The sequence below is a fragment of the Dermacentor andersoni genome, chromosome 4 (assembly GCF_023375885.2).
Source record: "Dermacentor andersoni chromosome 4, qqDerAnde1_hic_scaffold, whole genome shotgun sequence".
In the NCBI taxonomy this organism is placed as follows: domain Eukaryota; kingdom Metazoa; phylum Arthropoda; class Arachnida; order Ixodida; family Ixodidae; genus Dermacentor; species Dermacentor andersoni.
Genome location: NC_092817.1, coordinates 9,864,286 through 9,891,182, shown reverse-complemented (window position 1 = coordinate 9,891,182; position 26,897 = coordinate 9,864,286). Strand labels below are relative to the sequence as shown.

General features: G+C 44.8%; 1 protein-coding gene across 2 annotated transcripts in view; it reads right to left on the bottom strand.

Moving 5' to 3' along the window:
* Positions 1 to 26,897, bottom strand: part of nwk (FCH and double SH3 domains nervous wreck) — a 231,754-nt gene that overhangs the window by 185,614 nt on the left and 19,243 nt on the right. For both annotated transcript variants that reach the window (XM_050182545.2, XM_055073377.2), the window contains exon 3: positions 15,532 to 15,577. In XM_050182545.2, the coding sequence (XP_050038502.1) occupies positions 15,532 to 15,577 (46 nt within the window). The remainder of the gene's footprint in view (positions 1 to 15,531; positions 15,578 to 26,897) is intronic.

Below are 26,897 nucleotides of genomic sequence, written 5' to 3'. Positions count from 1 at the left end.
GAAAGTCTGACGTTCGCACTTCCAACATGAACAAGCGGAAGAAGTTTTCCGCCTCCTCTGTTTGAATACGCAAATTATGTGTAATAAAAAGGAGCAGTTAAACTATGTATTGCTATCATATACGACCCCTACATCACCGTTATCTTAGTAACTTGGCTTTGTACTGATATACCAGATAATTTCTTTTTGGCGGCTTCATACACATGTTATCGTAAAGACCATGCTACACGGGGTGCCGGAATAGCACTTCTTGTCAAAAACACGTTGCCGTCAGTACCGTTACCTCATGTGAACTCGGACCATGAAAGCGTTTCCTGTAAAGTTAATTTATCAAGTTCTCAGATCGTTGTGGCGAGAGTGTACAGGCCACCTGGGGCCAATTCCAACTTTTTGTTAGATCGATACGATCATCTGCACAAACACCGGAATCAGAAGCTAATTATTGCTGGAGATTGCAATCTCCCTGGTATTGACTAGTGTTTATTGACGTGTGGCCCCACTTATGTGAATAGTTCTCAAGCCTTATTGGACGTGATGCTGGCGTATAACCTACGCCAAACAGTTTTACATCCAACACGTGTAACTCGCACATCATCTTCCATCTTAGACCTAATCCTCTGCTCGACTGGCTTCGGCGAGTGCACAATTGAAATCCACGAGGGGATTTCTGACCACAGCTTAGCGTACCTCACGTGTGTTCTTCCACGCTATTTAATAATAATAATAATAATTATGGGGTTTTGCGTGCCAAAACCACTTTCTGATTATGAGGCACGCCGTAGTGGAGGACTCCGGAAATTTTGACCACCTGGGGTTCTTTAACGTGCACCTAAATCTAAGTACACGGGTGTTCTCGCATTTCGCCCCCATCGAAATGCGGCCGCCGTGACCGGGATTCGATCCCGCGACCTCGTGCTCAGCAGCCTAACACCATAGCCACTGAGCAACCACGGCGGGTCACGCGATTCCCGTTCATGCAAGCCCAAATCGATAAGCGTTAAAAACTATGAAGCGGCAAAAGACCCAAACATTATACTTCGATTGGAAGAAACCCTTCTTTCTTTTTGTGATGATAACATCAATATAGTGTGGACAAAACTTAAAAGATGCTGCCAGCACTGTGTTGACACCTTCATTCTTAATAAAATGAAACGGATAGGTTGAGATAACCCGTGGATAACGGGAGAAATTATTCAACTAAAACGCAGTATCAAACTTTATAGAAAGCAAAAATATGATAAGATCCTTATATCGAATTTAGCTCTCGATCTAAATTAAAGCTAGAGGAATCACGAGAGCGCTATTCTTCTGTTAAGCTTGACCGCTTTGTGACGGGAAATCCTGCCATATGTTGGCAATTTTTGTCTCAAAAGAACTCTTGCAAAAAAATTCAGTGCTCTACGAAGAAGGATGACCAGCGAAGCTGTGTATGTGGGCCCCTTAATGGCGAAGTGTACCCCGGCGCGGGTCGGCCCGGCATTGCACTTCGGTATCGGCCCTCGTAAGGGGAGTCCTTAACGCCTGCTTCACATCCGCAGCGGGTACGCCCGGCATTGCACTAACTTCGGGATCGGCCCACGTATAGGGAGTGCTTAACGCCTGATTCACCTCTGCCGCGGGTCGGCCCGGCATTGCACTATATTCGGAATCAGCCGACGTACAGCTCTCCACGCGCCTAAGATCTTTAACAGCAATGGTTAGCGCCTTTGCCTTCGGGGGGTTGTATTGCGATACCATCAACAGATTCTCAAGAGACGAGGCGCCACGAAACAGAGGATGAGGTGTGTGGGCTCTTGGCGCGAGCGTGTGGCTGCTTGGCGGAAAGCAGAGCAAAGCAAAACGAAGAAACGTGCTCGCAAGCTTCCCGTCAGGCTTTGAGGTAGTGCTCGAAAGCCTTCGTGAGAGAGCACGCCAGCTCTGGTGCTTTGACTGAGTATCGGGTGATCTTATCCATTTTTGTTCTTTATTAGTGTATTCTCTCCTAGTATTACAAATTGAAGCTTAGGCTAATGTCCAAGAACTCCCCATGGAGGTGCTTTTCCCCTTCAACGGCTTCTCTTCCTACTCATGATATACCTTTGGGTTTCTTCCCACGTAGCGGTGTAAGCAGCATCCCCGTGGCAATTGTGCCTTCGAATGGAGGCTTCATCAGATTGAATAACCCTCAGGCTATCCATGAGGCTCTTCGTGCTGCTACACCATGTTACCAGACCATCTCGGACGTAAGGCAGTCCTGACGTGGCGGCATTGTTTGTAGGTCGCCAGACCAGACATGTGTTGCGGATTTTATCAAGTGCACATCTTCTGCAGCCAATCCAGTGAGTGCATTCATCCACCAAGTCGCGTGCGAGGTGCCGACTCAGGTCTAACTCCGATAGAAACACTGGAAATGTTTGCTGCATTGCTGCAGCTAGCGTGATTGCAGTATATCGCTGTAATCGAGTCGTGGAAGATAACAGAGTACTAACAGAATCAGTGATGGCCACTTTTGCTGGCACTTCCTGCCCATCAGAGATCAAGGCATGGCCTCTTGTATTCGGAGTAGAACCCCTTGCGCCGCGTCCGCTTCAATGTTGCAATTGCTGGCGATTTGGAAACAGTAGTGGATGTAAATAATGCCAATGGTGCTGCGCATGCGCGGAAAGTCACGCTCACAGTGAGTGTTCTTCCGAAAACGACAGATGCTGCCTCTGTGATGGAAACCATCTGGCCGATTACTCCAACTGTTCTGTGCAGGCCCAAGAAGTACAGCTACTAGAAGTTAAGGATAAAGGAGTTGCTCCAGAAGCTATAGATATTGTAAAAGAAAGAACATTTGGCTATGCTGGAGTTCCAGATATGCAGAATACAGTGCCTGACTTATCTCTGACTGCAGCCATAGAAAATTCTGTTCAAAAGGCCGTGGCTAAGGCAATGGATCAGTTTTCGGTGAACCTTAGTGAAAGCATCGCACAGGCTATTCCTTCGCAAATGAATATGCTAATGCAAGCTACTGGTCTCTTCCCTGCAGCAAATCACCTCATAGGTTCGGGACGACAGTCTGGCGATGGAAAGAGGCGGGCAACTATTTAGGTTGATGGCAGAGAATCTAATAGTTCCCCTCCTAGTCATTCTGCTTCTGACAAACAGAATATACGAGATTGTGAAATGAAAGACGTAGAACACGAACGCTCGTGCTCATAAAAGAGTTATGTCGAGTATCAGTGAGAATTCTCCCTCACTTCCCGATTCGAAGTCTCAGAAATGCCTGTCGAAGTTTAGTTTAAAGGATAGTGTATCATAGAAGTCCCTTTCGACTTCAGCACCTTCATCGTAGGATTGTTAAAGGGGTTTCAGTGAAAACTGCCGCTCACTATTATCAGCTTATGTATATTTATTTTCTCTTACTAACCAACTTAATCCAGATACAATAATATTACAGAAAAATTGGTTGACAACAGAGATAAATTTTCAATTACAATTTTGCAGATCTTTTCGACTACACCACTCTATAAGAAGGGGTGGACTAATTATATTTGTCTCTGCTAAAATAGAGATAAGATAGAATTTGCGGAACTGTCAAAACTGATCAACAATGCGAAACTAAGGGATATTCGAACCTATAACACGAGAAAGACTGAAGAAGCAGTAAAAAATGGACGCAGCTTGAAACCAGTGAAAAAGAAACTTGGCCTAGGACAAACCAAGATGTATGCACTGAAAGATAAGCAGGGTAATATCATCAGCAATCTCGAAGATATAGTACATGAAACGGAAGAATTCTATACTGACCTGTACAATATCCAGGGGAGTCACGATACATCCATGAGAAACAGTAATGAACAGGATACAGAAACTCCTCCTATAGCTAACGATGAGGTCAGAAGGGCCTTGCAAGACATGAAACGAGGAATCGCGGCAGGAGAAGATAGAATAACAGTCGATTTAATCAAAGATAGAGGAGACATAATGCTTGGAAAACTGGCGGCTGTTTATACAAAGTGTCTGTCGACTGCTACGTCCCAAAAAACTGGAAGAATGAAAGCATTATACTAACCCACAAAAAGAGAGACTTTAAAGAATTGAAAAATTATAGGCCCATTAGTTTACTCCCAGTATTATATAAAATATTTACCAAGATAATGTCCAATAGAATAAGGACAGCACTGGAATTTAGTCAACCAGAGAACAGACTGGCTTCAGGAAGGGATACTCTACAATGAATCACATCCATGTCATTAATCAGGTTATCGAGAAATCCTCAGAGTACAATAACCCTCTCTATATGGCTTTCATAGATTATGAAAAGGTATTTGACTCAGTAGAGATACCAGCAGTCATAGATGCATTACGTAATCAAGGAGTACGGACCGCTTACTTAAATACCTTGGAAATATCTACAGAGGTTCTACAGCTATCTTAATTCTACACAAGAAAAGCAGGAATATACCTTTAAAGAAATGGGTCAGACAGGGAGACACAATCTCTCCTATGCTATCCACTGCGTCCTTGGAAGAAGTATTCAAGCTATTAAACTGGGAAGGCTACGAGAAAGGATCGACGGCGAATATCTCAGAAACCTTCGGTTTGCTGATGACATTGTTCTGTTCAGCAACAATGCAGACAAGTTGCAACAAATTATTGAGAACCTTAACAGAGAGAGTGTAATAGTGGGGTTGAAGATTAATATGCAGAAGACAAAGATAATGATGAATAGCCGGGCAAAGGAACAAGGGTTCAGATTAGTTATTCAGCCTCTAGAGTGTGCGAAGGAGTACCTTAGGTCAGTTAATCACAAAGAACCCTGATCATGAGAAGGAAATTCATAGAAGAATAAAAATGGGTTGGATCGCATACGGCAGACATTGTCAGCTCCTGACGGGAAGCTTACCATTATCATTGAAAAGAAAGGTGTACAATCAGTGCATTTTACCAGTGCTGACATATGGGGCAGAGACTTGGAGACTGACACAGAAGCTTGAGAACAAGTTAAGGACCGCGCAAAGAACGATGGAACGAAGATTGCTAGGCATAACGTTAACAGACAGAAAGAGAGCGGTTTGGATCAGAGAGCAAACGGGTATAGACGATATTCTAATTGACATCAAGAGAAAAAAAATCGAGCTGGGCAGGTTATGTAATGCGCCGGTTAGATAACCGTTGGATCATTAGGGTTACAGAATGGGTACCTAGAGAAGGGAAACGCAGTCGGGGACGGCAGACGACTAGGTGGAGCTATGAAATTAGGAAATTCGCGGGCGCTAGATTGAATCGGTTACAGCCGAATACAGGACAGGGGTAATTGGAGATCGCAGGGAGAGGCCTTCGTCCTGCAGTGGACATAGAACAGGTTGATGATGATGATGATGAAAATTTTATTTGACTTGATGAATCCTGAGTTGAAAATTCTGGCTATAGAACTGACTGCAATTCTGGATCAACTACATTGTGCGTGGCCAAAATAAGTCTGCAATCGATCTCACATGCTCTAGTCGTAGTCCCGCTGTGTCATCACGGTTGACTTTTGATTGTGCCTCTTTAACTGTCATCACATTCCGTTATTCTTTGAAATAGCCCACTTTATTACAACCACGGATGAACACGTTCGAACTTTCATAAACTACGGTACCTTTAAGAAGTACTTGCGATCTGTGATTACATCCCTTTCTGATGCTTCCAATGAACAGAAAACAAACAGTACTTGTTGAACCCTCGGCAATTCTAGCAAGCGGTGGGAATTCGCAGTTATATCTAATGACAGTACCCTTACAGCCCTTGGTAGAATGCCAACTGTTCAAGCGATTATAAAAAAAGGAAAGCAGCCTGGAAAATGTTTTTATAGCAACAGTGTCCAAAAATTGGAGTGATTATAAGTTTTACAGAACTATAATTAAACATACAGTTTGTAAAGCAAAAGGCGACTACGATTGCAAACATATCGATTATCAATAAAAATCTAACAACCAGCGTATACTTTTCAATTTTCTTCGTAGCAGAAGGATACTTCCACGTCCGAGTAAGATTGACTCGATGGTTTTCACTAGAGAAGAAAAGACGCAGACGTCAGAAGAAATCGCAAAGGGTTTAGGAAGTCAATTAACTTCCCTGTTATCTTCATGTCCGAAGATACGAATCCAGTGAGATGACTTTACTGTTGTCTCTATAATGGAACTCGCTACGGCAGTGGACAGTACGCCACATTCCGCCCCAGCTGCTGATGGGGTAACCGCAGAAAAGTTAACAATTGTATTCAAGGAATCCCCAGATGACCTTCTATACGTAGTACACTTTTCTACTCAATTTTCGTTGATACCTGCCACTTGGAAACTTGTTAACATTGTTCCTATTCTTAGAAATAGTGCTGACGGATTCACGCTTGACAATTTTCGACCAATTGCTGGAACCTCTAATTTGGTTAAATTAATAGAAAGGATTCTAAATGTTCACCTTGTGAAATTAGTAGAGGACAAAGATGCACTCAGCCCTTTCTAAATTGGCTTTAGACCTGGCTGTTCCATTTGGCATGCTCATGTGGACCTAGAAAACCGAATAAGATAAGCGCGACGCGAGAGACAAATTGCAGTTGTAATAACTTTAGATATATCTAAAGCTTATGACAGTGTAGAACGCGAAATTTTATTGAATAGATCAACAAACCTTGATTTCCCGAAATATATAAGAAAATGGTTTAATGCGTTTCTAACTTACCGATAATTTATTGTTCTCTGAAAGGATGTTGCTCAAATAGACGTGGACAATCGCGTGGGGTTTCGCAAGGAGCTGCCACGTCACCTTTACTGCTTGATATATTACTAAGCTGTATGCCTTGCCATAATGACATATACACATATATGCATATGTATATGCAGATGACATCGCGTTTCTTGCATCAGACAATGACATCCACTCTTTATATATCAATTGCAAACATACCAGCACGCCATGGAAACTTGGTTACAGGATATACGCCTCTCCCTTAACGTCAGAAAATGCTCAACTATGGTTTTTCTTTTAATGGGTACAATACGTACGAACCTTACCTACCACCTGCAGAATATACCTCAGGTGGACTCGGTAAACTACCTGGCCATAATATATGATAATCGGCTTAGTTGGCGCACGCACATTGAATATATAATTTAAAAAGGGGGTGCGAGTGATTGGAATGCCGAGAAGGCTTCGCAACAGTCGAGTGGGGAGAGACTCGCGTGTGATGATTTATATAATGTACGTACCGTCAATTTTGCCATTTGCATGTATTATATATTCAGGTGCTGTTAGATCCCCTTGTTATTCCGGCACGGGAAGCTTTACACCTGTGCCGTGGTTTACCAAAGTTCGTTACCAACAATGTATCATACCTAGAAACTCACGTACCGTCTCTTTTGTGCAGATTTCGGTTATTAACGGTTCATTCATCCCTAAAGATGTATGAATGCCCTATAAAGTTACAAATAATTTTTATTTCTCAACCCGCAATATTTTTTTCAGTCATCCTGGCCTCGGTTCCACACTGCTCAGGCCGTATTCGTTCAGGCACTTGTTGGTCCCTTAGATGTATGATATTGTGAGATCCCTCCTATTGGCAGCGAGAGACAGAATCTCCAGATTATTTTTTGACGATATGTTCCCAATAGCGCAAAACCGCTTCCTCAAAATATTTTACATGCACTATTATAACATAATCTATTGGAGCTAAAAACAAACGCTGTCGTACCAATAGATGCATCGCAAACTGAAAAAAAAAAATCTGGAATTGGAATTTTTTCTTCCGCTTTTGACTGGTCCTTCTATTTAGGACTTCCTGACTAAGCACCAGTGTATATAGCTGAGTTTCTGGCGGTTACATTGGCGCTACGAAAAGTGAACTCATCAATCTCAGAATTTGTAATAATAACGGATTCTTCATCTTTATATTTAGCTCTCATTGCAAATAGTGGCTCACATATTTCACGTACATTTCATTGTTTAATACCTTCTCACTTAACACTAATTAGATTGGTATGGGTGCCTGGTCATAAAGTATTAGTTATCAGTTATTGGTTATTAGTTATCAATGAATTAGCAGACAGCTTGGCGAGAGCTGCCATTAGTGGTCCAATTATACCGATCCTTCCTGTATCTGCTTTCATAACTACTGGTAGGTTCAGGAGGCGGGCAAGCATGCAAGATTCATGGAACCTATCATTAACAAATTTACGGCATTACCGACACCTCCTATTTCCTTGGAACAGAAACTTCTTCCGTAATAAATGAGTTGAAGTCGTGTTGAGTAAATTCCTATGTCGAATAGAAGCATTAAACTATTATCTGCATCGATCTCGTCTGGCGCCCTCCTCCTTGTGCTGATACTGTGGTGAAGCTGAAACAATAAAACACTTATTCCGGTAATTCAGCTGTTTTTCCGCATTAGGAAAACACACTGTAGAAGCAAAATTTTATAGTGCTGGATTGAATATAACGATTCCTGATATTCCATCTTTGCGAGCCTCTTCTCTGGGACATTGTCGTGTTGGTGAAGCTGTTGTGGGGTATATAATTTAATGAGGGTGATTTCCTCGTTAAATTCTCAAAATTGATCTGACTTGATTCCTTTGGCCATTCAAACTTTCTCAATAGTGATCCTTTTCAGACTCGGACGATCTTCTTTTTAAATCATCCGATGCTTGGCCAATTCCTCATAGTGGGTGTGAGCCACTCTCGGAGGATAGCAAAGCAAAGCATGCCTGGCGATCTGGTTCCAGTGTAAATAGTCCTTCACTTGTCTGTGTGCCCCTCTGATCGCTTATTTTGACATGTGTTATTGCGACACTCACAAACGTTTAAGGCACCAAGACGCAGCACCACACACGTTTCTTTAACGTTGCGCATCAAAACGTGTGAGCGCATTGACGCTCTGGAGTACTTCGCGTGGCTGTTCGAAAATGCGGGCCTTCTCACTTTGCTTCTCAAAGTCATGCTGACGCCCTTCTCTCCTCCCAACGTTTAGCAGCAGTGCGACGACGTTCACGGGCTTGCTATTCTTTAACAGTCGGTACTTCCTTGGCGCCTACCAGAAACAGGCAGACGTAGACTTGGTGAGTGCGCGGTTTACATTATAAATAGGACTAGTGTAGGCACCCTAACGTCATCTGCTTTAGAGAGCACACGATGACTATTTCTATTTGAATTCTCTTCGAATCTGGGCGGTGACAAACCGTCATTTAGCCTGCTTGAGCTAATCAGGTGTTCTATACACGCGTCGCAGTGCAGCGTTGCGCCTATCTCCCCCTGATATATCTCTCTTCACTAAAACCTCTATATCTAACTTGCACAGTTATCTATGCCCTGCAACGACTCCGTTTCAATCAATCTTCCCGTCTTCTTTTCCCACACGAATATTCTAGACATTTCTTGCTCATCTCGACTGCTCACCAGTTAATGCTACCATCCACTTTGAATCCTAGTGTTTTTTGGAAGGTGGACATTGCCTACGGGTTTTGCTGGGTAAATGTCTTGGCATTCTATTACAACGGGCTAAGTCGTTTCCGGAGTAGCAGAAACTGATTTGGGCCGGCTGGTTCATCTTGAAGCAGCGCTAATCATCCTGTTGTGTTTATTTTCGATTCCTGTCCTCGTATTCTTCGCGCTGCTTCAAGTTATGCCCATTTCCGAACTGCAGCAGAGACATGCCTCATCCTGTAGCGAATATTTTCTCTGGTCTGTGCTTATCCTTAGGCAGCCAGCTCGGGCCTCAAATAGCAAGACCTTTGTTTTATCGTACAAATTTTTGCTCCTAACTTTTTTCTTGCCATATTTGCAAACAAGCATGGTGTTTTTCGTTTTATGTTCTACCGGCCCTACAGTGTGTGACCTGTACTGTGTGTGTTATTTTTTATTCTTTGAGATAAGTCATCTTGCTTTTCGAGGCCTCTTTCCTCCCCTTGTTCCTATCTTCCATTTCTGTGTTTCTGTGTCCTCCTTTCTGAAGAGTAGCCAGGCGTTGTACCCTTTCTGGTGGCAGTTGCTAGCCTGCTCCTTGCATTCCCGTTCCTGTGAAGTGTATATATGTTTTCAAATATAATAATAATAATAATAATAATAATAATAATAATAATAATAATAATAATAATAATAATAATAATTCTACAAGCAATTTACCGCCTTTGTATATTTCTCACTTTCTTCTTGATGGTACCGGAGGTGCTATTCTGGCCATGTTGACAAGTTTGGTAATGGCGGCATTACGAGCCACTCAGAGAGGCCGTAGCAGCCGTCTGGGCCAATCAGAGCTGACAAGATGGCGGGATTCAACAATGTCAGAACAGCACTCCGGGTTGTCTATTGCAATACCGTGCACTTCGTTGCCCACTTTCATTATTTCTCCCTGCATTCCGTGTCCACGCTTTCGAGGTACATATGCAAAAAAGAGGTGAAGCGTGCAGACAGGACACGAGAGTAGAGAAGTGGACAACACGAACGCCGACTATCAACTGAAGGGAGCACTGAAATGAAGCTTACAACGACAGAAAGCTGAGCTAGTTGGTAAGGATTCATTGTGCAAAAAAGAGGTGAGGCGTGCAGACAGGACACAAGAGTAGGGAAGTGGACAACACGAACGCCGACTATCAACTGAAGGGAGCACTTGTTTTTTTTTTTTTTGCATAATGAATCCTTACCAACTATCTCAGCTTTCTGTCGTTTCGAGGTACAGATATTTGTGCACATTAATTCTCATTTCTTTCTATCCATGTTCTTGAGTTTTCTTTCAAAACAAATTTTCTTGTACGTTCTTTTTCTGATTTAGAAAGATGCCCAACGCATGTCACGCTGCACTAACTTATTTGTGGTTTTACTGTGGGCTTCCAATGCCGATCGGCCCGCCGACTTTTTGTTAACATAAAACCCCTCCAAGATCTCTGATCTTGTTAACTATCACCGCGCTTAAAACATGTGAATTCACGGCGGGACACTTCCGGCTGCGACGCGGAAGTCCTGATGACTGACGACGGCGCAAGAACATCCGCATTAAAGAAAGAGCAGCGTTGAACACGCTTGATCTCACGCCCCGGCAACGGTTCCAAGTGCTGCGCGTAGGAGATAACGCTGACAGAAGCGCCCAAGCCATATATTTCCGCGAGGGAACTGTGCACTTGCGAGTGTGGTGCAAGGAACTAACGAAGCAGCAGGGAGCTCGGACCGCATGTACGGACACGGGTTTCGCACAGCGGACGGCTCCAAATGCAGCGGGGGCCAGACTCCGACGGCACCGACGCTCTGCCGCGCGGCGCAGGCGGCTCTCTCGGGGCGGCCGCCGAAACGAGGATGAATTGCTGGCGCAAAACTGCGCTCATTTGGTGCGATTCGCCAGCGTTCGTTCTCCCATGCACGATGTAGACGCGGGCCACAACGGAAGCGTGGCCGGCATACTGCCGCCGATCGTTCCGTCGCTGCATTCGTCAGGTTCACAGAATGCGCCGCCAGGGATATGACAGGCACATTTGTATGGTGTATGCCTGCATATGTCAACCGTAGCTACAAGCCAGTTTCTTACATTTATCCGTTTAATTTGTTCCTCAGGCCGTGTCTGAGCGCTACCTTATGAGAATGGCAAATTTCTAATATCCTCTGAACGAAAGGCAAAGTCAGAAACAGACACTTTGAGAGATCGTGTCAGTAAGCTTAAAGAGTGCCTCAGACGTTGCATGGATTTTTTTTGACTGCAGTACCTGTTGTAGTTGTTTACTCTTCGCCATGGGAATGCACAAGTTTTCCGTATGGTGATGTTTATGTCGTAGCATCAGAATTCTTGGCGCACATACGTAATCCTAGGTCTCTTTTAGTGGAGACCTTCTGAATAGTAATCGCAAGCTTTACGTACAGTATTCGCGTCATAATTTGTCGTGAATGGTGATTAAAACAAACCACCTTCTTTAGTACATTCAGTGATACGCGAAGTAGCTATTACAGAACAAATGCGCCTTATGTTGTAGATAGAGAGTAAATAACGTATTAGTGCAAGTGCTGTTTTCTACATTCATGTGTTGACGCCATGGCGTCTTGTGTATTGCTGCGAATAAATATAAATCTTCAGGCCGCGGAACAAGGACGCTTGTTGCAGGTTTAACGAGTGCGCAGCTAAAACTTTACAAAAGAAGGCAGACCCAAGACTATCGCTTGTTCTGTGTCTGCCTTCTTCTGTCCCGTCTAAGGATTGCGATTGTCAAGCCTGCAAGTATGAATGTCTAGCCAAACGACACATTCTATTGAAATACGTTTCTGCGGTGGCGGGAAACTACGCCACGGAAGTGAAAGGCGCGTGCAATCGAGACACCGATCGCGAATGTCTGGAAGCATCTCTCTCCGGTGGCCGACAATAAACGAACGCGCGTTTCCCAGTGCACCGTTCCAGTTCTCTCGACACACAGGCTCTCTACGCGCGCCTATGTCAGGTATACTTCCCTTTCATTGTTTCATGTATTTCTCATAACTTTAGAGCCTAACTATCGTCCAGGGAAAGCTGACGCTGCGAATTCGCACTGCCGTGTTGAATGAATGAACAAAGCATGAGGAACTATGCGATGGTTTAAAAGTGTGCATTCGAGTTTTATCCAAGGTCTGCGTCCAGGTTTTTAATGTTCTACCTTAAATTGGCCGGCGAAGTTTCTGAGCGTGGATCTACTTATGGTGTGAACTTTAGGTGCACCATAAGTCAATTGGTATAGCGTCCCCAAGGCGCAAAGAAAATGGTCAATAGCCGGCGACATTCACGCAGAGATGTGCAGCAGCCTCCATTAATTGCGAGTCCCTCGAAACGCACACCGTCCATTAAGTGAGGCGCTGGGACTGGTTTCGTGTCGCCTGGGCCGTGCCGCCCGTTCTAAGGACGTGGGCTGTATCGATTATCAATTTCGGGGTAAAATCTTATAGGCGGTCTGTGTGCAGCTGGGTGCAAGAGACAGTCCAAGTGATGGCTTCACCTTCTGGCTACCTTCTTTGGCGAGCAGCGCACTGCAGCAGCAACAATTACGTCTTGTTTCTGTCGAGCGAAATTCTCTACTTTACGTTGCTTGCGGCAAAACGGGAATTTCATTATTATTTGGTTCTGCGCCACGTACCTAAAGTTCGCGCATCAGTTTTGTTTTTCTTTTGTATTTAAGTTCACATGCTTTGCATATTTCGTTCGACGGAGTTCTGATTATTGGCATGTATTAGCTTAGGATAAATTAAAAAAATAACGTATTCTTTGAACTGTCGCGAACAGGACAGAAAAGAGAGATCTGCCATTTTCGTTGTGATTTTCTCGTCAGAAACACACGAACGGTCCATCATATTGGATGGCGATGCACGACAAACACTTTTTACAATGTCAGCGCCCATCGGGGTTCAAACGATGAAAGCCTATACGGTCGAATGCACTTCATACCTTTATGCTCAAGCTTCCCGGGTTTGGTGAAAATGAGTATGTTATTGAACACATTTGCTATTCTAATTATTTCGTAATGTTATTTAGTGTTCAAAGAAACACATTTCGTCAGTCACTTTACTATTTTGGCGGAAAGGCACGACAATTTTGAAAATTATGGACTGTTAACGAGAACAATTCTTTGTGATGCGCAAGGCTTTTGAATATGAACGCCCCGGTAAGAGAACAAACGAGCGAGTACGACTAATCTGCTTTTCAAAGAATGACCACAACAACTTGCACTGGGCCTCATGGTTAGAAAGTTACCGTGTTAACTACGGACTGTTGTGGCAACCAAGCGCATCTTAAAAACCGTCTGTAGAAGTTGCGTCGCGCTAACGTGTCTCTGCCACGCATTGTTGTACGGAACACAACACGAGGAGCTTCAGTGCGACGCTAGACCTTGCTATCGCTGTGAATTTTCCGCTATCCGGGGCAAACTGCAAAAAAAAAGAAAGAAAAAAAATCGAAAAGAAGGAACTTTGTCTGTGTTACGACGGATGTATGCCAGGCTCGTATATAATATCTAACAAGAAAATGTCATCCCATTTCGCACAATTAGATTTGCACAATGGAAGTTGCGTACATCACAAAGAAAACAAAGTAAAGACTTATTTATCTAACACACACTATTATTTCCGCGGTATCACAAAATTGTAGCTCGCTTTTGAATATTATAATTGCTAAAATATTTTATTAATAATTAATTATGTTTTTTTTTCTCGAATTCTTATTTTAAGTTTTTATTTTTATACGACTGCACCCCTTCGCTCTAAGGAAGAGCCCTTTATCCGCTGGCTCCTTGTCTAGTAGTTGAGGTCATGGCACTGAACTGAGACGGAGATGAAAGACTACAGGACGTGCGCTAATGACCATCTGATTTTGTTTCAGAAAGACATGGCACATATATCGACAAACCGAATAGGAAGTAGGAACCATCGAACGTGAAAACCAGCATTTTGCCACATAGACAATTTGCCTTCCGCTCAGAGCAATCGACGCGGCGCTGACGCAGTTACCAGCCTCTGTGAAATCAAGCAGCCTTCGACAATTTCCTGCGTATCCTTATCCGTATTTCTGCACATGACGAAACAATCTTTAAACAGTGGTTGACACCCACAATCGTCACAGTGCACTGAAGCCAACTGAAATGCACGGAACCACTGAACAAACCAGCACAAAAATCCGCGTTCTTATCTAGTCCCCGCAGTGGGGGAACGGAAATATGTGAGAAAGAAACAGGCAATAGAAAATAAGACGGAGCACTGTCTTCCCTGTGGAAGAACGCTGTTGGCGCACTAAACGAGTTGAGAGCCGGAGGAACCGCTGAAGTTTGCTGCCATGTTATCTTAATATGCACGCACACACACGCACATACAGAAAAAACATATTAACATATTAGTCTAAAGTTAATAATTAGAGACTTCGTTCATTATTCCCCACCACTAGGTTAACTAAGGAAGATACATAAATACTGGCGGATTTTTCAGGTGGCCGCTAGCCTGCGATTAAATTCACGAAGCTTTTCATTCCGGCAAGTGAAGCGTCCCATTTTTCGCAGCCAGCTTCGCTAACATTGAGTCCACTATCACGACTGCTTGTCACGATTACTTCTAGCTTAAGAGATTCTTTTTCCTCTACTGTGTCGATACAGTGGACGCGCATCCGCATAGTAATGACTGAGATCATTTCTTAACTCTCAACCCAGTAAATTTACGATTAGTTTGGGCTGCAACTTCACTCACGTTTCGAAAAAATTCAGCTGTGCTCGTATGAAAATAATCCGCCGCGGTGGCTTAGCGGCTATGGTGCTGCGCTGCTAAGCACGAGGTCGCGGCATCGAATCCCGGCTGCAGCGGCCGCCTTTCGATGGAGACGAAATTAACAAAACGCCGGTGTCCCGTGCATTGGAGGCACGTTAAAGAACCCTTGGTGGTCAAAATTAATTCGGAGTCCCCCGCCATGGGGCGCCTCATTATCAAATTGTGGTTTTGGCACACAAAATCCCAGAGTTCAATCCAATTCGAATAAAACTACTGTTCGTTTGTTCATTTTAACCATTACAAGAAAACATTGAAGTTGTTGAGCAGAAATGGTGCTTTACTTACATTTCCGTATTCCTTTTCCACCGTAGCGCGAATCTTGGTGAAGTTTCTGGAACAAAAAAGAAAAGAACCATAAGAGTGATGCCATTAAGAGCTGAGTAATGGCGGCAGCGCCGAAGTATCAAATTATCGTTTACTGCGGATGGGATTTCTCGATATACGTCACTCCCGCTCGTGTTTGCGCTTTGGCTTTTCCAGTAAAACCTGCAATCCATACTGCAACCTCGAATGCGAAACGACATGGGTAGGCTCCCGATGTTTCTTCTTTTTTTTCTGTCTCTTCCTATTTTACGATTAAGAGGTGCCTCTTTTCCTCCATTTTATTTCTTTCCGTACACGCCATAAAACCCCCTAACTATGTTTTCTTTCAATATACGGCGCACTAGCTTCTTCTTTTCTAGTAAGCGGCAACAATTTTACAATGGACAAGGAATCAGCGGTGCAATTTAGAATCAGATTTCCTCCTCTTGCACGAATGACTTAGATTCGAGAATATAACTGCTATGCATTTGCCCAGACTTTGTGCTTCTCTCCCACTCGTTGCCGCAAGATTGCGAAAATTTCTGACTCTTGAAAATGCTTGCAAAAAATGAAATCTAACAGATGGTCGATATGAACACGATTTCAGAAAGTAAGCTTCAAAAGAAACAGCATGTAGCCCTTCGGAAAGCTAATATCTGTCCGATTGTACTTGAATAGGAATTCAAGCTACCAAGCATGCCTATAGCGTTCATTATAGAAAAAAAAAGAAAGAAAAAGCTTTTCGATCGGAACCAATCGCACAACTTGATAACTACGCGTCAATATTCTTTTCTGAGCAGGTTATTCCATTTCCTCAGGCTTCACTAATCAGATCCAAAGAAGGCAAATCCCTTTTCTGTGCTATTGCGTATACGTACATGAAGGTCTCCTACGTTAAATAATTTTGTAAACATAACCGTCGAAGATCACAAAGAGCCGCCCAGAAGTTCTTACGTACAACACAACCTTTTATTATTATTATTATTATTGTCATTATAAAAGGGGGTTAGGCAGGGGGATGGTACAAGAAGTGAATGACAAATCTGTACCAAAATCAAACAACGCATATATATATATATATATATATATATATATATATATATATGTCTTTCTCAAGTCAAATTAACAATATCCACGTGATCAGGATAACAGTCCGTGTTATACTTCTTTTCGCAGGTTGAAAAAGAGTAACACGATAAAAAGACGAGAGATAGAAATGTAACAAAAATGGATTTCAGCCGGCACTCTCTGAAGAGTTTGTGTAGAACGACAAGAGAAAGAAGGATGTCATGTCGCGGACGTGCCACCCTTGATGACAAAGGGCTCAAGGGTATACGCACCGTGCACGCCGACGGACGCGCCACTGGTGGCGGTCTTGCGCAGAACACGCGGGAGAGGAGCCTGGCGCGCGCCGCAGTTTGTTGTGTCGTTGATCGTGCTTCTCTGTCTTATTCACGTTTTCAGAGCAAAATAGGCAACACCATTCGCACGTGTGGGGTAGCCAAAGCTTCAGGGAATGTCGAAGAAGAATTGTTGCAGGGTGGGGGGGCTCAAATACCGGTGAAAACGTGCCGGCGATGCGGTTCTAATCATTCCCGGCAAAGCCTCAGCAGCGGGAGCAACGGTAGCAAAAATGGATCGTCGCTTCGAAGGGAAATTTCTTGTTCTCATCCTTTACTCTGTCTCGTCGGTGTTTTTTTCCACTCGATGATAGTTAGACGCCTGAGCCACGAAGTTCGTCTGCAGTGTAGCATGAGGTTTAAAGGCATTTCGCTAAAGTTCGAAATGCTGTTTACCGCTTCTTTACCGCGTTGCGCTAGCTAGGCAGCACGACTGCACGAGGGCATTGCGTTTGTATGTTAAAGCTACTGAAGTTTGCAAGAACTAAAATTGTTGGTTTCATGTGGCGCGGTAAATCCTCACGCCAGCTGTCGTTAATTTAAAAATTAAATTATGGGGTTTTACGTGCCAAAACCACTTTCTGATTATGAGGCACGCCGTAGTGGAGGACTCCGGAAATTTCGACCACCTGGGGTTCTTTAACGTGCACCTAAATCTAAGCACACGGGTGTTTTCGCATTTGGCCCCCATCGAAATGCGGCCGCCGTGGCCGGGATTCGATCCCGCGACCTCATGCTCAGCAGCCCAACACCATAGCCACTGAGCAACCACGGCGGGTCAGCTGTCGTGCACTTCATGTTTTTACATCTATTTTATGCGTGGCTTCGCACATGTTTAACTGTTGCTAGTTGCTCCATGCATAACTCTTGTCGATTCTTTTGAGCTGCGAAGTTTTCGCCCTGCCTTGTTTGTAAAGGGTATAAATCACGCCGTGTCTTATCGGAATGATACCAAGGAAGTGTTTCTTTAACAGCTTCATTCTTTTCGCCTGAGGGCATCTTAGATGTTGTTTGTGTTTTTGGAAATGTGTTTAGAAAATAGGTAGTTCAGGGCGAGAATTGCTAATAGCTGCTGCATATGGTATTTTTCTTCCATTTCTTGCTGAAAAGTTCGCGTCCCGTTTGGGAAGTCATCACACCTCGATGCTGCCTGAGCAAACTTAACACGCCGAGCGATTTGTTTGTTTCACAACGTATTCCCTTCTTGCATATGAGTTTTGTACTCAACTGAATTCTTTCTTATACTTACGCTGCAGACGACTAAACCGGGCCTTGCCGCCAGCGCTCATCTACTTTGACTGGCGCTGCTTTGCCTTGAAATATATCATGTGGCACCTCTCTCTAGTAATATAAAAAAGTACTGAAAAGTTAGTCAGTCTTTAGCTTTGTACGTTTCCAAGCAGCCCCCTTGGGGAATTTAATGTTGCACAAACTACAGCGGGAACGGTAGTTCATCGGCGTATGCAGCAGAATTGCAGCGGCGGTACAGCACTAACACGCGCTTTTATTAACCCGTGTGTTTGGTGACTTCGTTGGCTAGTGAACGCGTTTCCATCAATAAATTGGCAATTACTCTTCTTGAGGCGACTTCGACTGCACTTATTCGGCGATGTCACATGTATTAATCGGAAGAAAAATCACAACGGCATATGCAGAGATTGCACCGTGCGGATTTGTTTGATATAAGTCGGCACTAACGACGGGTGCTTATTATTCAGGTACAGAAGCAGCATTGCGGCAAGGGTAGAATGTAAAAAAAAACCATCGAGAGATCGCATCACTCAACAAAATTTATCGGCTAGTGAACATGAGCTCCACGTCAGGTAAATGGGGTTCATGGCGTTTGTCTGCGGGACACACCTTGCACGTATGTGGACCATGTTGTCCCAAACACCGGTAACATCGTGTTCATACCCGCTCGCACAGAGGTCAGCATCTTCCCTACAGCTGTCACCGCAGAAGAAGCAGCCTGGCACCCGAACAAAGGAGAAATCACAGCCGCGAACTTCAGCCATCCTTGCTGCAAAGGGTTTTCGTCTGCTACTGCTCCCGCGTGCACTGTTGGAAGCGTCCGCTAGGTGGCTTTCAGTGGCGCCTCTATTGGCGGCGAGGAGTTACGGAGTCGCCATCTGTCGGAAGCGCCTCGCTGGCGTAGTATGAGGGATCACGCGGCGCGCTCCTCATAGGTTTTGCTGTCAGCGCTCACTGAAAACACCACGCGGGAGCTCTCCGGGGCATTTCTGTAAGTACTTTCAAAACAATAGAAGTTTTTTACTGTCTAAATAATAATCTTGGGCAAACTGAAAGCACAGAATCGTTTACAGAGGCTATTTCTTTACCGAATACGTACAATGAACGCCACTCTGCGCGGTCACCACGATGGAGTCACCCGAACCGGCTTCTTGCGTGAAAGGTAGGCAAACGCTGAGAGCAAACTATGTGAAATATGTTCTTATAGTGTTTGTATAACTAAATGGTGCGTAATAGAATGAACCCTCAATGCAGCGATCGCACGGCTTCGCAGCGACCGACTGCGCGTCTGCATGCTTGTCCGCGCACTGTTTCGCTTTCGCCGCGTGCGCGTTTTCGCACCGTGCCATGAGCTTTAGGCCGCAGAATATGAGCATTTGACAGTACACTGTAAACGAAAATAAACCCACCTGGGAGTTTTTAACAGGTGATGTGCCCTAAAACCTCCCCTCCTGAAATATTTACTCCGATGTATCGGAGCAAAACAGCGCCATTCCCTCGTTTCACTCCGCTGGCTAGCTGCGGGAGTATTAAGGCCACATGACGCGATTTTACTCCGCTTCAAAATCTTGTTCTCCCGTGAAACTCCGACAGGGAGTTTTAAAAAACTCCCCTCCGCCGAAACTGGTTGGTCACGTGGCGCTTCCCATGAGGCTGTGTGCCTTGCCAGCGACCGGGCGCGTTCGGCAGAGCCGGCAGTGCTCATGGCTGACGGTTTGTTTACATCTGTGAAGTGTCGTTCCGTGACAGCGTTTCGTCAATTTGTTTCCAGTATTTCCTTCCAGAAAGTGTTATAGGCATGCCTGAAGCTCACTGTAGCTCAGCTTCAAGTACGTTAGCTCTGATCACTTTGCTGACAACGATGAATGCAAGAGCAACGTTTTCAAGTGCGGAAAAAGGCTTAGGTATACCTCGAAGCTGCTCACTGGCTCGTGATGTCGGCTCAGGTTCTGACTGTGTTTTCGTGCTGCGTGACCCTGGCTTGTGTTCTTCAGTACGTGAAATGCGACTTGGATGTCCTTGTGAATACATGGTGACAACGTCCGGTGTAATGTTTGAAAGGACCGCGTAGCAGTGGCAACAGCAGCCACTGTTCGAGCGACGACATCCATGCTAGTCGCGCACGAATGGCGTACCCCAAGTTCGTTGTGGTGCTGTGTTGCCAGTGAGAAAGACCGGAGTGCAAGCAACTGTTTTTATGTATCTGTGAACGGATATCCTTGCCCGAAGAAAAAACGGTAGGACATAAGTACGCGTACTGTAAATAAAGCTTCTTATTGAGCGATGTGAATCGAATTGTTAACGCGCATATAGGTTTTGGTCACGTCGTTGCTTCCGATATTGCATTAACATTGCGCTCTATCCGAGACACTGATTTAGACGCATGCCTGCTGGCTCCGAGTTTAAGGATTCACTCGACAAATTAGCAAGTTGCTCGTTTTCACAACGGAGAGAGATTGCTTGGACGCAGAGCAAGTAGTGCGGTGTATAAAATGTATGACTGCGCATTTTTTGGTGTTACGTCGGCTACCACTATATCGCAAATATTTAATTTTGCTATGAAGCACATGCACTTACATTTTACTTGCTTACTGTAACTAACGCACTACTTTTTGGCCGCGAACGCCGGCAGTGTGCGAAGTCGCTTCAGCACTCACAGAATGGCATGATAATTTTGAAAAATTACGCCATTAATTTTTTTTCTCTCGCTATTCTGAATTAACAGTTTTGTGTTGATTAAGGTATTCTGTTAATTTCAGCAAGGCAGATCTGGTATGAACGAGCATGTGAGTCGTAATTCTGAAAACAGCACAGCTGCTCCCTAGGCGATTTCGAGGCACACAGTATCGTGGCTATATATACTGGCACCGTTGCTTCTTAGTATCGCGTGTACGTAGGATGTCTTTCAAATTTCTGCATTGGGTATTTCTGAAATGTTTATGTATGTCATGATATATGTGCTTTCATTGACTTGTTTCGTCGAATTTGACGCGGTGTCGTGTGCGTATTTCGAAATTTGACCAGCAGCCTCTGCATGTAAAGATGCTCACGCAAACTCACGCGATGCCTCATTTTATACTCCCGTTGCACCTCGAAAAATTGCAAAGCAAAAAACAAAGAAAAGGCAGAAAAATAAACTCCCATAATTCCACGCAAAATTTCCGCTCGCACGGAGTAAAAATTCTACTCCGATCATACGGAGCATAATAAACTCCGAACCGGGGGGTCGCTAGAGGACAAGCGTTCTACTCTCACCTCGGAGTTATTTCCGTTTACAGTGTATACAAGCAACCATTGTTGCGTGGGCGCTATTAGAGCTGTTCAAAAATAATTTCATTGCGGAGACTTCGACGCCTACGGGGACGGTGATGTGCCGTCGCGACGATTCAATCTTTTCTTTTTTTTCTCAATTCTTGGACGTTTCAATATTATTTCTCGAGTTGCGTCGCCCTACATGTTTATCGGCTTTCTCAGCGTGCGATGTCCCGCTTCTTCTTTTTTTGTAATCCAGTTCATTATTTCATATCACAAACATGACCATGTGCCATGCTTTCTTTTAATGTGCTTCTTACCGCTCCCTTTCCACTCCAGTGAACTTGCCAGTATCTATAACATCGACAAGTTCATAGACCGAACCGTGATGACATTAGTCGGGCAGCGGACTCGGGCGAGCGTCTCAGTGCGCGTTTTTCGAACATCGCAGACCCGGCGCCGTAGCGGGAATCTTCCTCGCGTCTGTGCTTGCTGCATACCAGAGTTGTATCCGATGACTGTTTGCCGGTTTCACGTTTCGCGAGCCAAGCTTCACGCAACTTCTTGTCCTGCGGCTACGTATGTATAAGGCTGAAACCGGGCTCCGTTGCGTACGTCCGGCACTGCGGCACCGAGCAGTAGCCTACCATGTTGCGCGCCTTGAAAGGCAGCCACTACCTATTGTAGTGCTTTCAATCGTTGCAAAGGAGACACTCGAAGCGGGAAAATCTCGCCACTAAATGAGGACCGCAGCGTACGAGAGAACTTAATCTCTCGTTTCCAACTCGCTTCGGCGCTCCCGAAGCAGCCGACGCGGCCGCTATGTCCACGTGATCCCTAATAGCACGTCACGCCGACGGTGGCGCCAGCTTTTCCAGTGGTGGAGCTCGAGGCCAATAGCCGGTGCACGAGGTGTATGACTGATAAAACCCAACAGACAGAGTAATTCCGCATATCTATGTGAATAGTGATTAGACGCAAGATAAGCAAACGCGGGTTCGTCTTCCGCCTGGGATGCCACGAACGCAGGGCAACGCAACGCGCCGTGTGTGCGTGGCATTCACGAGCGCCTTTTCATTCCGCTTTGGCATGTCCAACCGCCGCCACGTGAACGACAGCTACGAGGTAGCGATTGGGCATTCTCTCTGTGTCCATCGTGGCTACAGTTCACGAACAAAATTGTTGCTTATGGAGAAAATCAGTTCCGTGGATTTCTTTCGTAAGGCGTGCAATTACAATTTCTATTAAACCTTCTAGCTGCGGTTCTCACAGGTTATTCTATTTGCATTTAAACAGAGCGTAGCAACGTGAAACTTTGTAAACGTCGCTCTCGCCAACGTAAACGCAACGTCCCCACATGCACTGTCGATAAGCTGCCACTTTCCACGCTCCGCGGCCTGGGTGGGTTCCTTCGCTTCCATCGTAAGCCAAACTTTCCCTAGTACTCGAAGTCCGATACATTGGAGGCCCACATTTGCGAAGATAACTGAGAACGGCGGACAGAGCGCATTCCCGACAATCGGGTGAACTTCAGGAAATGCGATAACGGTGAAGAGCACCACGTACGTCAAAGAAAAGCCGCAGCGACAGCGAAATTTCGCAATCGTGAGGCAGGCACGCGTTGCTTCCAGCGTAACTTGAGAGGCACCTGTCTGACAGTGCGCTCAGGCAGCAGCACTCGAAATCGCCGTTTCTCGGAACAGCGCATGTGCTCTTTTTCTCACACAGCCGCGCCGGTCGTGACAGAGAGCGGGAACAACAGACGAACCACGTTTCCATCTTCTGCAAAGCGGGGCGACACAAAAAGCGATCACCATGACGACCGGCTTGAATTTCGCATCCACCCATTGCCGCATCTTCCGCGCGTGTACACGCAAGCGCTGTCCACGCGCATCCTCTCTGGGAATTTCGCTATGGTTTGCCCTATTGTTAGCGTTGTTGCTACATGCCGTTGTAAAGCAAATATCTTTCCTTGGCTTTTTGGCCATTTTCGTGGTTGGTGGTCGATAGTCGGAAGTCGGACGCGCATAAAAAAATAAAAAAAAAGTTTGTTCGCTGTTTCTCTTTGATCTTACCCTGTCGTTCGTTCAATCTTTCGTTCGGGCTGTTCGCTTACATCGGCAATCCTCTTCGTTGGTTTTTGCGCAATATATTTGCTATGCCTCCGTCAAGCGCTGTAGCTGTCTTTCAGTATACAGCATGCCTCCTTTCTGACAGCTTGCTTTTGGACAACCTGCGGCTGGAAGGCTGGGAAAATAAAGGAGATACTTCAAAGACTGCTCTTGCTGGTTTGATTACGTCATTTACTTCTTTTTCCCTAAGCTTGCTCATTAACCCCGCTTGCCTACTCTTCGTACATACACAGCTTTGTAATGGCTCGAGAAATGTATTGCTCGTTGACTCATTCGTCCGCTGAACGAAGGTTTGTTGGTTTGTTTATTCGGTGATTTACTGATCGATTCGGCCATTCACATTAGAATATTAGCCCCATGGAATGTTTGAAAAGAAACCGAATAATAACTATCTGACGACAGTAGCCCCTACTAGGGTGTTTTCGTGCAGGCTATCCATCTGTCAGTGCATGTATTGAGGAAACTAAGCTCAAAGGGGCAGATTTCTTTTCAGAAATTATATAAAATGTAAGTGAACGGTCAAATTCCAAAACACATGACATGGGTAGTAGAAACAAACTCCCCCTGCATGTCTTGGTAGTCCAAATTTGTTCACACATGTGAACAGTCACAAGTCCCCAGATGCTATGTGACTATTTCCTTTTCTTACCTGAATTACTGCGAACAGCCGTAATTCTGGATTGAAAGTTTTCCTGCTAACCGTTAATTCTCAGTTTGTTTCAGCTAACGGCGCGAATTCTGAAGAATGCACAGTCCATTCTGGTGTACCGCAGGGCTCAGTCCTTGGTCCTCTTCTTTTCCTCATCTATATTAATGGTTTACCATCCTGCGTTTCCTCATCCGTTCATTTGTTTGCCGATCATTGCGTAATTTTCCGAGAAATAACAAGTACAAATGACGCCGCTCTTCTTCAAGCTGACATTAACGCAGTCTTTGAGTGGTGTAATACATGGCTTATGGAACTAACAATTAAAAAATGCAAATTCATGCGAGTGTCTAGAAAGATTACTAGTTTACCCATTTATCACTTAAATAATTCACTACTCGACAGCGTATCTTCACATCAGTAGCAATCTAACCTGGGATACTCACATCTCTCATGTTGTCTGCAACGCTAATCGCATGCTCGGATACCTTCGTCGTAACTTTGCAAAATCACCTTCGTCTCTCAAACTAATGCTATATAAAACACTCATTCGCCCTAAGTTAGAATACGCCGCTTCGGTTTTGGATCCGCATTTTAATAATTTGGTACATTCGCTTGAAATGGTGCAAAATAATTCGGTCCGTTTTATACTCTCTAATTACAATCGAATCGCGAGCATCACGGTAATAAAAGCTAACCTCAATCTACCTACGCTTGCTTCTCGACGTGCGATGCTTCGCTTAAGCCTTTTTCACAAACTGTGTCAACATCCCTACCTGCGTGATTTACTAATACTTCAGGACAACATTCATTTGGGCTAGATGGTGCATACTTGAATTAGGAAGGAACAGCGCCAACTAAGACGATCACAAGTGGGGAGAACGACACAGGACAAGCGCCAGGAAAGGCGCTTGTCCTGTGTCGTTCTCCCCACTTGTGATGGTCTTAGTTGGCGCTGTTCCTTCCTAATTACTAATACTTCCTCCCCATTACGTTTCGCACCGTCTGGATCATGCTCATAAAGTTGGCATTCCGTTGTGTAAAACAGAATAATTCCTACAGTCCTACATACCACGCATGCACATCAAATGATTGGGACTGCCTTCCCAAATTGGTAGTAACAATTTCAGATCATGAAAAATTTGTGACTTCATTAACCAATGCTCTGTAACATCTTGTTTTAGTCTGCCTCTTTATAGCTATTATTGTACAATTAGAAAAACTGGACTGCTTCTCTGTATATATACAGTATTTTGTAACATGTACTTTGCCTCTTCATAACTACTATCGCATAATTAGAAACATTGTGCTGCTTCTTGTTAAAATTTTGTTGTTTTTCTGTATTTTGTGCCACTCCCCAACAGCGTGGCACTCGGACATACTAAGACGCTACCATAGTATGCTCCGATAGTTGGAGCCGTACTTTAAAACTCAACCATGTACTTTACTCAACCACGTACTGTAAAACTCAACCATGTACGTCGGGCAACAGTGCCCGACGGTCACTACATCGCGGCTCCTGTATATGCAAGACGTCCTACTTAAACGCGGGATCACGGTACCTCATACCGTTTTATCTATTACGGCGAATTGCGTCTGCCTGCCAGTGGTCAATTTTGGCTCGACGACACAAGTGCTGCCACGCGGGATGTCTCTTGCCCAGCTTTGCTCATTCGAGGATCACTCAATAGCATCTGTTGCAGTAGGTGACAATTCAGCCGATCCTCCTCTACCATCGCAGTCGGCAACTTGTACCATCGCCGACTTACAGAAAATGGTTGCGCCCGACATGCCGTCCGAGCACGCTCGTGAGCTCTACCGCGTTCTGTTTTCCTACCACGATATTTTTGACCTTAACGATCGTCCTTTGGTCCAAACTACAGCTGTTAAATATCGCATTAATACCGGCGATGCCCCTCCTATTCATCGCCGCCCGTATCGAGTGTCACCGGCTGAGCGTCAAGTTATTCACGCAGAAGTTCGCAAAATGCTTGCCAAGAACATCATAGAACCGTCATGTAGTCCATGGGCGTCACCTGTTGTACTGGTAAAAAATAATGATGGCAATAATGATGGCTCATGGCGCTTTTGCGTGGATTTTTTGTGATCTTTTCAACATTTGTACCCTCCTGCCAAAATCCCCAAAGTGGGATTGCAGTATCAATAAATAAAAAAAATTATCGGCACCTTAACAGGGTTACCAAAAAAGACGTGTATCCCCTACCTCGGATTGATGACGCCCTTGACTGCCTCCACGGTGCTCGCTATTTCTCCTCTATTGACCTTCGCTCCGGCTACTGGCAGATTGCCGTGGACGATCTCGACCGCTAGAAGACTGCTTTTGTAACACCCGACGGTCTTTATCAATTCAAAGTGATGCCGTTCGGTCTATGTAATGCTCCTGCCACTTTTGAACGCATGATGGACTCCCTTCTTCACGGTTTCAAAGGGTCCCCGTGCCTGTGCTACTTGGACGACGTTATAGTATTCTCCCCACCGTTCGCTACGCACCTGGAGCGCCTCTCGGCAGTCCTGGACATTTTTCGTCGAGCCGGTCTGCAACTCAACGCATCGAAGTGCCAATTCGGCCGTGGCCAGATTACAATCCTTGGGCATCTCGTTGACGCGAACGGAGTGCAACCGGACCCAGGCAAGATCCATGCTGTT